This window comes from Bombina bombina, chromosome 2 (genome assembly GCF_027579735.1).
Source record: "Bombina bombina isolate aBomBom1 chromosome 2, aBomBom1.pri, whole genome shotgun sequence".
In the NCBI taxonomy this organism is placed as follows: domain Eukaryota; kingdom Metazoa; phylum Chordata; class Amphibia; order Anura; family Bombinatoridae; genus Bombina; species Bombina bombina.
Window position 1 is genome coordinate 1,403,369,378 of NC_069500.1, and position 13,895 is coordinate 1,403,383,272.

General features: G+C 38.7%; 1 protein-coding gene across 1 annotated transcript in view; it reads right to left on the reverse strand.

The window, feature by feature from the left end:
* Positions 1 to 13,895, reverse strand: part of VAX2 (ventral anterior homeobox 2) — a 236,124-nt gene that overhangs the window by 136,261 nt on the left and 85,968 nt on the right. The window contains exon 2 of the mRNA XM_053700339.1: positions 12,145 to 12,332. Coding sequence (XP_053556314.1) covers positions 12,145 to 12,332 — 188 coding nt within the window. The remainder of the gene's footprint in view (positions 1 to 12,144; positions 12,333 to 13,895) is intronic.

The window sequence follows — 13,895 nt, forward strand, 5'->3', positions numbered from 1 at the left end:
AGACGGATAGTCCCTTATTCTAAGCTCTGCCCCTCTGAGACAGCCATGTGTCCCTATTTGCAGAATTTCTCTTAGGCCATCCCACAAACCACCCAGACACATTCACTATCCATCCAGACACATCCACTATCCATCCAGACACACCCATGATCTTATCCACTATTCATCCGTGACCCAGCCCCCTCCTGACATGGTACAGCACACAAAACAGGGATGGACCCTTCAACCTCCGGAATCCGGATTTGCTATGCAACACTATCACTGTTTGATTTGCTATGCAGCACAGCCACTGTTTGATTTGCTATGCAGCACAGCCACCGTTTGATTTGCTATGCAGCACAGCCACAGTTTGATTTGCTATGCAACACTACCACTGTTTGATTTGCTATGCAGCACAGCCACCATTTGATTTGCTATGCAACACTACCACTGTTTGATTTGCTATGCAACACTACCACTGTTTGATTTGCTATGCAGCAAAGCCACTGTTTGATTTGCTATGCAACCCTACCACTGTTTGATTTTGCTATGCAACACTACCATTGTTTGATATGCTATGCAGCACAGCCACCGTTTGATTTGCTATGCAACACTACCACTGTTTGATTTGCTATGCAACACTACCACTGTTTGATTCGTTATGCAGCATAGCCACCGTTTGATTTGCTATACAACACTACCATTGTTTGATTTGCTATGCAGCACTACCACTGTCTGATTTGCTATGCAGCACTACCAATATTTGATTTGAATTTAGCTACCAATCAGCAAGCGCTACCCAGATACTGAACCAAAAATAGTCTGGCTCCTAAGATGACATTCCTGCGTTTCAAATACAGATACCAAGAGAACAAAGAAAATTGATAACAGGAGTTAATTAGAAAGGTTCTTAAAATGTCATGCTCTATCTGAATCATGATATAAAAATGTTGGTTTCATATCTCTTTAACTAGCAATAAGATGGTATGTAAATTGGGGGGGGGGGGGCGGCAAAATGTATCCTCACCTGTGTGGCCAAAAATCCTAGCACTGACCCTGCCTGAATCCCTAATACCTAGCCACTAATGTTAGGAAATATGGACTTGAGCAGTTAACCTGTTGTTCTCAAAAAAGATAGAGATATGTGTGTATGTCATTAAACCTCTCGGAAAAGGACATATATATATACATCCTGCTGTACCTTGCCCATCATACTGCATAACGTATATATACAGTATATATAATAATAATACAAAAAGTTCAGCACTCACTATGCTCAACTAAGCTTGGGGTGCTTCCCACAATATGTAAATAAGAAAGCCAAAGAGAGCACTCGCCTTCAATCAAAGTGAAAATTTATTCTATATAGTTGTGAACGTTTTCGGGGAGTGACGTTGACGAGGTCACTCCCCGAAAACATTCACAACTATATGGAATAAATTTTCGCTTTGATTGAAGGTGAGTGCTCTCTTTGTCTTTCTTTCTTATATATATATATATATATATATATATATATATATATATATATATATATATATATATATATATATATATTCTAGGTGATAAGCCTGCCCAGAGGGTAGTTTATGTTTAAAAAATACAAACCCCCAAGTTAAAGTTACAAAAAAGAAAAAAGAAAAATTATAGAAAAAAATAAACAAAGCTATCTAAAATAAAAATAAATTAACCTAAACTAATACCACTCGAAAAATAAAAAATCTCCCCAAAATAAAAACATCCCCTAATCTAATACTAAACTGCCAATAGCACTTAAAAGGGCCTTTTGTAGGGCATTGCCCTAAAGTAAACAGCTCTTTTTCGTAAAAAAAAATACCAATTACCCCCTAACAGTAAAACCCCCACACAACCAACCCCCCCAAAATAAAAAACCTAACACTCAAAAAACCTAAGCTATCTATTGCCACTTAAGGGGCATTTGTATGGGCATTGCCCTTAAAAGGACATTCAGCTCTTTCACAGCCTGTTAAATCCCTAATCTTAAAAATAAAAAAAAAAATCCTAAAACTAAACCCCAAATAGGTACTCACCGTTCGGTGAATGTCTTCTTCCAGGCGGCTCCATCATGTTCTATCTTCATCCGGAGCGAAGGCAGAATGGAGCAGACTTCCCCGATGCGCAGATCCGGAGCGGCGGTCTTCAGGGGTGGTTCTCAGCGGCAGTCCTCAGCGGTGGTCTTCAGCGATGGCGATTCTCAGCAGCATGGAGACTCCTCTTCATCCATACAATGAAAATGATATGCAAGGCACCGCATTCAATTTGGGGTAACTTGCATTCCTATTGGCTGAAATTTTGGAATCAACTAATAGGATTAGAGCTACTAAAATCCTATTGGCTGTTCAAATCAGCCAATAAAATTTCAGTAGCTCTCATCCTATTGGCTGATTTCAAAATTTCAGCCAATAGGAATGCAAGGTAACACAATAAATATGGGGTACCTTGCATTCAATCTTCAGTTTGCGACTGACGATCACATGAAGAGCAGCATACACGCCGCTGAGGATTGCCGCCACTGAAGACGGCCACTGAGGACTGCCGCTGAGGATCCGTGCATCGGGGAAGCCAGCTGATGGAGCTGTCTGGAAGAAGACCTTCTCCGCCGGACTTCAGGAACGATGAGTACCTATTTGGTAGGATTTTTTATTTTGTTTTATTTTTAAGATTTTTAAGATTGGGGATTTAATGGCCCGTAAAAGAGCTGATTGCCCTTTTAAGGGCAATGCCCATGAAAATGTCCCTTTAGGGGCAATGGGTAGTTGAGGTTTTTTTAGTGTTAAGTTTTTTTATTTTGGATGGTTTGGTGTGTGGGGGGTTTTTAATCATGGGGGGACTTGGTATTTTTTAAATGTAAAAGAGCTGTTTAACTTAGGGCAATGCCCTAAAAAAAGGCCATTTTAAGGGCTATTGGTAGTTTAGTTTAGATTAGGGGGTGTTTTATTTTGGGGGGATTTTTTATTTTCATAGGGATTAGGTTTATTTTTATATTTTTGATAATTATGTTTATTTTTTTCTGTAATTTTAGAGTTTTTATATTTTTTGTAATTTTAGATTATTTTTTTTTGTAATTTAATGTTAGGTTTAATTTAAGTGTAACTTAGTATTGAGGTTAATTTAGGGGGTGTTAGGTTAGGGGGCTTAGTAATTAAATTAGTTATTTGCGTTGTAGGGGGTTGGCGGTTTAGGAGTTAATAGGTTAATTAGGTTTATTGCGATGTGGGGGTTTGTCAGTTTAGGGGTTAATAGGTTAATTAGGTTTATTGCAATGTGGGGTGTTGGCGGTTTAGGAGTTAATAGGTTAATTAGGTTTATTGTAATGTGGGGGTTTGTCAGTTTAGTGGTTAATAGATTAATTAGGTTTATTATCATGTGGGTGGTTGGCGGTTTAGGGGTTAATATTTTAATTATGTTATTTGCGGATGAGGGTTAATTACTTTATTATTTTGCGATGTTGGTGGTTTCGGTGTTTGTTAATACTTCAGGTGGGAGGTTAGGTTTTTTTTGTTATACTTCGTGCGGGCGGTTAGTTTTTTTTTATTTCTTGCGGGTAGTTCCTTTTTTTTTAAGGCTTAGTTTGCCTACGCTGCATCCAGGTGGATTCTTTTGGCTGCGCACGCAGCCAACGTTTTTTTGGCTGCCTCGCACAGCCAACATTCCTTTGAGGATGCGTGCACAACTGGCAACCCAATTATAGTAAAGATATACATACTGTATGTCCTTGCTTTAGGAAGTTACAGCAGCCTCGGCTGTAAAGTTATGGCTGAGAGATGCTGCCCCTTAGCTGCAGGCATCTGTCTGCATATGAAACAGGAGCAAAGTCAGTGCTCCGGGTCCATATGTAGGCAGACGCCTGACCGTTACATAGTGACACGGTCTATATCATTGTCTGTAACGAACATCCATTTCTGCCGGTGGGAGTTTCAGGAGGGATGCAGGGAGGTGGGTGAGCTGCACAGTGTTGGAGGGGAGTGGGAGGAAGGTGTGGGACCCTACACTGCAAAAAAATAAGTGTGTATGGGAGAGGGAGAAGGGAGAGAAAATTATGAATTCAGGTGGGGGAACCCTACATTAGCGATCGGAGGGGGTTGCAATAGAGCAAATACAAAGTGCAATGTAATTTGTACAAATACATAGCAATATACAAAGCATGATCTTAATTTGTTAAAGTACATAGAAACTTTCAAAACATAATCAGAATTTATAAAATCACTGCTGTATCTAAATCTGAATGTATTAAAATATAAAATAGAAAGTGCAAAGTTTAAATCCAATAATGCTGAAAGGATCCAATCTGAAGTTTAAAGTATTAAACAATATAATGCTTAAAATCTAAGTTTTACAAAACTCTGATATCATGCAGGGCTATATTGCACTTGGCTTGTCTCTCCTTCACGTACAGAAATTAGAGAGATCTCGCAGTACTGGAGAGTTAGGCCCTTTTTCTTTTGAATATTCAGTGATTTCAGCCCCTGTGAAGTCTGCACTACAATTTCTCTCCAAGTTGGAGAATCTTTTAATCATCAGGGCCTGGGACTTCCAGGTTTCGTCCTTTTTCTTAGAAAATTCAGTGAATTCAGCCCCTGTGAAGTCTGCATTATAATTTTTGACAAACTAGAGAATGATTACTTGGCCCACAGAAAGTAATGAAGCTCTCTGGGAAACTGAAGCTGATAGTTTTTCAGTTTTACAGGGAGTGCAGAATTATTAGGCAAGTTGTATTTTTGAGGATTCATTTTATTATTGAACAACAACCATGTTCTCAATGAACCCAAAAAACTCATTAATATCAAAGCTGAATATTTTTGGAAGTAGTTTTTAGTTTGTTTTTAGTTATAGCTATTTTAGGGGGATATCTGTGTGTGCAGGTGACTATTAGTGTGCATAAATATTAGGCAACTTAACAAAAAACAAATATATACCCATTTCAATTATTTATTTTTACCAGTGAAACCAATATAACATCTCAACATTCACAAATATACATTTCTGACATTCAAAAACAAAACAAAAACAAATCAGTGACCAATATAGCCACCTTTCTTTGCAAGGACACTCAAAAGCCTGCCATCCATGGATTCTGTCATTGTTTTGATCTGTTCACCATCAACATTGCGTGCAGCAGCAACCACAGCCTCCCAGACACTGTTCAGAGAGGTGTACTGTTTTCCCTCCTTGTAAATCTCACATTTGATGATGGACCACAGGTTCTCAATGGGGTTCAGATCAGGTGAACAAGGAGGCCATGTCATTAGATTTTCTTCTTTTATACCCTTTCTTGCCAGCCACGCTGTGGAGTACTTGGACGCGTGTGATGGAGCATTGTGCTGCATGAAAATCATGTTTTTCTTGAAGGATGCAGACTTCTTCCTGTACCACTGCTTGGCAGTAGGACTGGGAGTTGAGCTTGACTCCATCCTCAACCCGAAAATACCCCACAAGCTCATCTTTGATGATACCAGCCCAAACCAGTACTCCACCTCCACCTTGCTGGAGTCTGAGTCGGACTGGAGCTCTCTGCCCTTTACCAATCCAGCCACGGGCCCATCCATCTGGCCCATCAAGACTCACTCTCATTTCATCAGTCCATAAAACCTTAGAAAAATCAGTCTTGAGATATTTCTTGGCCCAGTCTTGACGTTTCAGCTTGTGTGTCTTGTTCAGTGGTGGTCGTCTTTCAGCCTTTCTTACCTTGGCCATGTCTCTGAGTATTGCACACCTTGTGCTTTTGGGCACTCCAGTGATGTTGCAGCTCTGAAATATGGCCAAACTGGTGGCAAGTGGCATCTTGGCAGCTGCACGCTTGACTTTTCTCAGTTCATGGGCAGTTATTTTGCGCCTTGGTTTTTCCACACGCTTCTTGCGACCCTGTAGACTATTTTGAATGAAACGCTTGATTGTTCGATGATCACGCTTCAGAAGCTTTGCAATTTTAAGAGTGCTGCATCCCTCTGCAAGATATCTCACTGTTTTTTACTTTTCTGAGCCTGTCAAGTCCTTCTTTTGACCCATTTTGCCAAAGGAAAGGAAGTTGCCTAATAATTATGCACACCTGATATAGGGTGTTGATGTCATTAGACCACATTTCTTCTCATTACAGAGATGCACATCACCTAATATGCTTAATTGGTAGTAGGCTTTCGAGCCTATACAGCTTGGAGTAAGACAACATGCATAAAGAGGATGATGTGGTCAAAATACTCATTTGCCTAATAATTCTGCACTCCCTGTATTTTAAATATAAGAAATGCAAAATGAAAAGTAATTTGTAAAAGATACATATAAATTTACAAATCATGATCCTAATTTGTTAAAGTTACGCATGAAATGTGTGAGCATAATCAGAATTTGTAAAATACCAATCCTAAATACACTCATGTTAACAAAATAAAATACAAAATTCAAAGTTTAATTGTAATAAAAAGTTAATCTGAAGTGTAAAGTTATATAGAATACAAAGTACAAAGTGTAAATGCAGCAGAACTGTCATGGAATGCAGTGCTATATTGCACTGGGCTTATCTCTCGTCCACATATAGAAATGCAAGGAAATGCCCTTTGGAGAAGAAAAGCAACATCTGCCTTTTAAGAACTTCACTAGGGATCTTGCAGTGATCATATCAGGCCTAACGTGACTTCAACATTTAATTGATCATGTGAGATGTATTACTTTGACTTTTGTTTCCATGAACATCCTTGTAAAAACCTACATGAAAAGCCTCTGCTATACTTGTTTCTTATGCTTTTTGATAGGTTTATTGTTTATTGAGGGGTCGGTCACAGTCCTATACAACTGTAATTAAAGTCTATGCAGATTGATAAGTTTATATGATCATATTGCATTGAAATAGAAACAGAGCTATAATATATTTTTTTTTTTATGATTTTGGAAGATTTAAGACATTTTGGAGAGGGAATTTTATGTTTCATCTAAAAGAAAATGTATAAAATTATTACAGTGCTTTACGTTTGGAAATAAAATAGATATTTCTGTACTGAAATCAGAATCCCAGGAACAATTCACAATCATGCGCTTTCTACTAATTTAAAAATGAGTTTATTCCTAATTTAAAAACAAACAGTTAATCAGAGTTAATTTAATAAAACACTTTCACCGCTATGATTCCCTCAGTGAAACAATAGCACTTACTGATTAAAGATATACATTAGGCAGTAAATAGCTTTGTCACACTTTAATTAGAGGCTAATTGTATGAACATAATGTGTAAATGATATGTACAACAAATGGGTTCTGGGTGTCTCTGTATTGGTTAACAATGTCATAATTGTCCTAGTGGCTGCGGAATCTGTTGGCGCTCTACAAATAACCGATAATAATAATAGTGGCTACTTAGATATTTCAATCACATTTTTGGATGTTCTCCAAGTAATGTTAGTTGGTAATGTTTTGTCTTAGGGGTAGATTTAACAAGGGCCTTCAGGCTCACCAGAAACAGCGGTTATGAAGCAGTGGTCTAAAGACCGCTGCTCCATATCTTGTCCGCTGCCTCTGAGGCTGCGGTCTTCAATCAGCCCGATCCTATATGATCGGGCTGATTGACACCCCTGCTAGTGGCCAATTGAGCACGAATCTGCAGGGGACGTCATTGCACAAGCAGTTCACAAGAACTGCTTGTCTAATAATAAATGCCGACAGTGTGTGCTGTCGGCATTCAGCAATGTCTGTCGGACATGATACGCTACAGCATCTCATATCGGACAGACATTGGTAAATCTACCCCTTAATATGTTTTTATTATACATAACTGGACCTGAATATGAAATTATTTGTTTATAAATTGATTTTGACAAGTATATATATATATATATATATATATATATATATATATATATATATATATATATATATATATAGGGCTAGATTACAAGAGGAGCGCTATTAAGTGCTTTCGTTTGGTGCAAATACCACTAGAAGTAAATTTTTAATGCTTGTGGGTCAGCGGGACTTCGGATATCGTAACCGTGCTAACTAATCCCCATAGACTTTAATGGGCTTACTTAAAAAATTAAACTAACAATTATCGATCGATCGCATGCTAACCTTAAAGTCATTGGTAGTTATGAATACTTTAAATTCCAATGTTCTTCACAGAGAAGAAAATATATTTTTCTACTATGTGGAGATCATTGGAATGTAAAATATTTACAGTAAATACACAGTGAAACACAATGTAAAATATTAAAAGTGTTTTTTCATGTTTAAATGTATTTGAGTGGAAAGGGCACCAAAGTGTATATATATACAGGGAGTGCAGAATTATTAGGCAAGTTGTATTTTTGAGGATTACTTTTATTATTAAACAACAACCATGTTCTCAATGAACCCAAAAAACTCATTAATATCAAAGCTGAATAGTTTTGGAAGTAGTTTTTAGTTTGTTTTTAGTTATAGCTATTTTAGGGGGATATCTGTGTGTGCAGGTGACTATTACTGTGCATAATTATTAGGCAACTTAACAAAAAACAAATATATACCCATTTCAATTATTTATTTTTACCAGTGAAACCAATATAACATCTCAACATTCACAAATATACATTTCTGACATTCAAAAACAAAACAAAAACAAATCAGTGACCAATATAGCCACCTTTCTTTGCAAGGACACTCAAAAGCCTGCCATCCATGGATTCTGTCAGTGTTTTGATCTGTTCACCATCAACATTGCGTGCAGCAGCAACCACAGCCTCCCAGACACTGTTCAGAGAGGTGTACTGTTTTCCCTCCTTGTAAATCTCACATTTGATGATGGACCACAGGTTCTCAATGGGGTTCAGATCAGGTGAACAAGGAGGCCATGTCATTAGATTTTCTTCTTTTATACCCTTTCTTGCCAGCCACGCTGTGGAGTACTTGGACGCGTGTGATGGAGCATTGTCCTGCATGAAAATCATGTTTTTCTTGAAGGATGCAGACTTCTTCCTGTACCACTGCTTGAAGAAGGTGTCTTCCAGAAACTGGCAGTAGGACTGGGAGTTGAGCTTGACTCCATCCTCAACCCGAAAAGGCCCCACAAGCTCATCTTTGATGATACCAGCCCAAACCAGTACTCCACCTCCACCTTGCTGGCGTCTGAGTCGGACTGGAGCTCTCTGCCCTTTACCAATCCAGCCACGGGCCCATCCATCTGGCCCATCAAGACTCACTCTCATTTCATCAGTCCATAAAACCTTAGAAAAATCAGTCTTGAGATATTTCTTGGCCCAGTCTTGACGTTTCAGCTTGTGTGTCTTGTTCAGTGATGGTCGTCTTTCAGCCTTTCTTACCTTGGCCATGTCTCTGAGTATTGCACACCTTGTGCTTTTGGGCACTCCATTGATGTTGCAGCTCTGAAATATGGCCAAACTGGTGGCAAGTGGCATCTTGGCAGCTGCACGCTTGACTTTTCTCAGTTCATGGGCAGTTATTTTGCGCCTTGGTTTTTCCACACGCTTCTTGCGACCCTGTTGACTATTTTGAATGAAACGCTTGATTGTTCGATGATCGCGCTTCAGAAGCTTTGCAATTTTAAGAGTGCTGCATCCCTCTGCAAGATATCTCACTATTTTTTACTTTTCTGAGCCTGTCAAGTCCTTCTTTTGACCCATTTTGCCAAAGGAAAGGAAGTTGCCTAATAATTATGCACACCTGATATAGGGTGTTGGTGTCATTAGACCACACCCCTTCTCATTACAGAGATGCACATCACCTAATATGCTTAATTGGTAGTAGGCTTTCGAGCCTATACAGCTTGGAGTAAGACAACATGCATAAAGAGGATGATGTGGTCAAAATACTTATTTGCCTAATAATTCTGCACTCCCTGTATATATATATATATATATATATATATATACATACATACATATATATATATATATATAAGTGTTTTAATGTATTTATTTTGGGTTTGGTGCACTCTTTACTCTAGGTACGCTAGGTACACTAGGTCTTTGCACTTGAGTGAACAAGTTTACTTTCAACTTGTAATGTGTGCACATGTTAGCACGGGAGCGATATTGGTTATTGTGCCTCGCTCTATCAATAGAGAAACACTAGTAATCTAGCCCATAATGTTTTATCTAATGAAGACAGATATGGGCCTATAAATTCTCTTGAGCAAGTTATAAGGAAGAGTCGTTTCAGAGAAAAATTAGAAAAATAAAAAAATTATTTATAAGTGATTTCTACCTATGGGCACAATCAGTGGGGACAGTAAAGAGAAAAGTAAACTTCATTATTCAAATAGACCAGTTAGGTGCCATAACACAGTGTGAGGACAGTGAGGGATGATTTGCAGACAGGCCCTTGACATGGAAGGTATCTTTAGAGCTACAAGCCTCCAACATCAACAAAGTGATAGATAGATTTAGAGATAGATTTAGAGATAGATAGAATTAGAGATAGATACTGCAGATAGATAAATAGATAGATAGATAGAATAAAGAGGTGATGTTTTTTTCTTTATGTGGCATAGTTAATCACCAAAGAATGTAGATCTGAAAAGTTAATCCTTAAATCCCTAATCCTTAAATATTGTGATTTTGCTAATTATGTTTTCCCATTATTATTGAGCTTTGCAACTGAAACACTTAGGGCTACATCACATGCCAGTTGTAAACTTAGCAACAGAGTAACAAATTCTCCAATAAAGTCTATATTTTGTTGTTACAATACATTGCTAATATTTTGTTGTTACAATACTTTGCTAATATTTTGTTGTTACAATACATTGCTAATATTTTGTTGTTACATTAAGTTGCTAAGTTAACAGCTGGCACCGGGTCTACCTTTACGTAATTTAACAATGTAGTCACAGCTAATTGCAACACAAAACTGCAATTCTATCACTAACAACTGCATCTCCCTTGTGGTCAGAATCATGGTGAAAAAAAAGATAACAAAACCCCAAATCTGCAAACTTATAAGAACTTGTGCTTCTCAATACTTTACACCATATCCAGGAAAAGAGAAACTGGATGTGGATGTTGGTGCATCAGACAGTGATGCCCACATATTCCTATTTTATTGTTTGTCTGAAGCTCCAGCAACATACTTAGTACTCATACTGCTCATGGTTGGCTTTACAACACTAGATAAAAAAGGAGAACTGTCTGTTTTCTCACATACATGTTTTCCCCTCCTACATTCACCTTTAGTTATTTTTCCCTCTTTGCAGGTGCTGTGAGTGGTGGCCGAGAGTTTCAAGGTTTATTTAAGCTAGTTGGTTTTCCTGATATTATCCTTTTTGAGTGCTCATCTACTTTATCTAGCTCTTTGTAAGTCCATTTTGCATCCCCCTGAGTCATTGTTGGGCTTTCATAACAGGGGGCCCTAAGATCAACGTTCCAGTCCATCTGGTATATGTTTAAGACCTTGTAAATAAGGTCTACCCTTGGCCTGTACATATATTTGGTGGGTCTATACCCCTTTGTTGCTCTAGTGACCTTTGAAAAAATGGGTGGTGGGACTGAGTTTGGGAACTTGTTGCTACCACCTGCTCTAAGCTTTTGTACAATAAGTTAACTAGTTTAATGACATTATTTAGATTTAAATAAACATGACTATCATGGTCTAATACAATTGCCTTTATTTGTGTCTTTTTATCTATAATAATATACACTAGATTACATGTCCAGTTACCATTACTTATACATCTTAGGTGTGGTGCTAGGCAGGACAAGTTCTATCATTGGAACAGGTGATACCATGACATCCAGGCAGTATTTGACATGTGTGACACATAGAAGGACTAAGAGTGTCTTTTAAGAGAAATTACTCTTATTTGGGGTCTGTTAAATAAAAAGAATTTGGCTGGAGTCATTTAATTCTTGGACCCAGGCAGCCCAATGTCTTGAAGACTGGTACTAGGTGTTCTTCTTCTGCCTCATTGAATGGGGTATTGTAACCCTTATATTTAATAAAATAAATCACACTACATAGAGACAACTATTGTATAAATATATAATATTAAAAAACTAATTGATTCTTTGCTCTCTATACTCAATATTAACATAACCACAGCTTTTATAATCTCTATGGCTGTTTCTAGAGTCACCATTGATACCAGCCTATTGATACATGTATAAATATTATGGAAGATTTTTCTCTGCGGATAGAAGAGGAGCTGGGCACATCTCTTCTGTTTCTTACCTGGGTTTCTGACAGGTTTAGTTGCCTTGCCAGTTCTGTCCTCTCTCTGCCAACGACATATTGACATCTCTGGAACTCCAGCTCGAGCCGGTAGAGCTGTTCTGCTGTGAAGGAAGTTCTGGTGCGCTTGGGCCGATCAAGATCCAATCCTTTTGGGAGAACAATTTCCCTGATTGTTCCTTTGGCATCTAAATAAAAATACATACATATATAAGATGGTAGCTTTTTCTACTGACTAAGGGCTTAGAAGCATATGGGGAATTTCAAATAGCAATTGCAATACAAAGAGTTTTGTGATCTTATCTTTGTAAAGTGCCAGTGTTACTGATTGTTTTACCTGCTATGTGACTGCATTGGTTACCAACCTTTAAATTATCTGAAATAATAATAACAAAATAGTGTTCATCTCCTTCTCCATTGTTAATATTAGGCATGTTCATGCATTGGTTTTCAACATTCATTTCTTGAATGAATGCCAATATTTGTAGCAGGCAGATACTTATTCCTACCAAAGTCATCTATGAACATTAAATGACAGCAGATAGAGTCAGTCCACATGCAGAACTTTGGTGCCTCTACAGTTGACTATATGGCCTCTATTTATCAAGGTCTGTCGGACCTGATCCGACAGTGCGGTTCAGGTCTGACAGACCTCACTGAATACGGCAAGCAATACGCTCTCCGTATTCAGCATTGCACCAGCAGCTCACAAGAGCTTCTGGTGCAACGCCGCCCCCTGCAGATTCGCGGCCAATTGGCCGCCAGCAGGGGGGTGTCAATCAACCCGATCGTACTCGATCGGGTTGATTTCCGGCTATGTCTGTCCGCCTGCTCAGAGCAGGCGGACAGGTTATGGAGCAGCGGTCTTTGTGACCGCTGCTTCATAACTGCTGTTAATGGTGAGCCTACAGGCTCGCCAGAAACACGGGGCATCAAGCTCCATTCGGAGCTTGATACATATGCCCCTATATATCATGGAACTTATATTTTGCATTTACATGTGTATACTGCAGATCTTTTGTCAATTTCTGTGTCTTTTTCAATAAAAAGTATTTAAAAAAAAATAAAAAAAAATCCGGCTCCTAAAGAAACTGAATACCGATGCCACTCACAAGCAAATGCCAAATAGCTAAGGTATGCACATGCATAATTAATATATTGTGTGGAACCCTTGTAAGTTGTATTTTTAGACAATGTATAAAGAGACAGACAGAAGGAATTTAAGAATGCTGTGGGTATGCATAGGGCTTTTCTATGGATTCATCTTACACTTTAGGGCCTATCTATCAAGCTCCGAACGGAGCTTGACAGCCCGTGTTTCTGGCGAGTCTTCAGACTCACCAGAAACAGCAGTTATGAAGCAGCAGTCACAAAGACCGCTGCTCCATAACCCTGTCTGCCTGCTCAGAGCAGTACGATCGGGTTGATTGACACCTCCCTGCTGGCGGCCCATTGGCTGCGAGTCTGCAGGGAGCGGTGTTGCACCAGCAGCTCTTGTGAGCTGCTGGTGCAATGCTTAATACGGAGAGCGTATTGCTCTCTGCATTCAGCGATGTCTTGCAGACCTGATCCGCACTGTCGGATCAGGTCCGCAAGACATTTGTTAAATAGGCCTCTTAGGAAGGAAATGTGGTCAGACTTGCTATGCTTTTTGGTTCTTGTTTATGATTCTATGAGGCCTATTTAACAAATGTCTTGCGGACCTGATCCGACAGTGCAATACGCTCTCCGTATTCAGCATTGCACCAGCA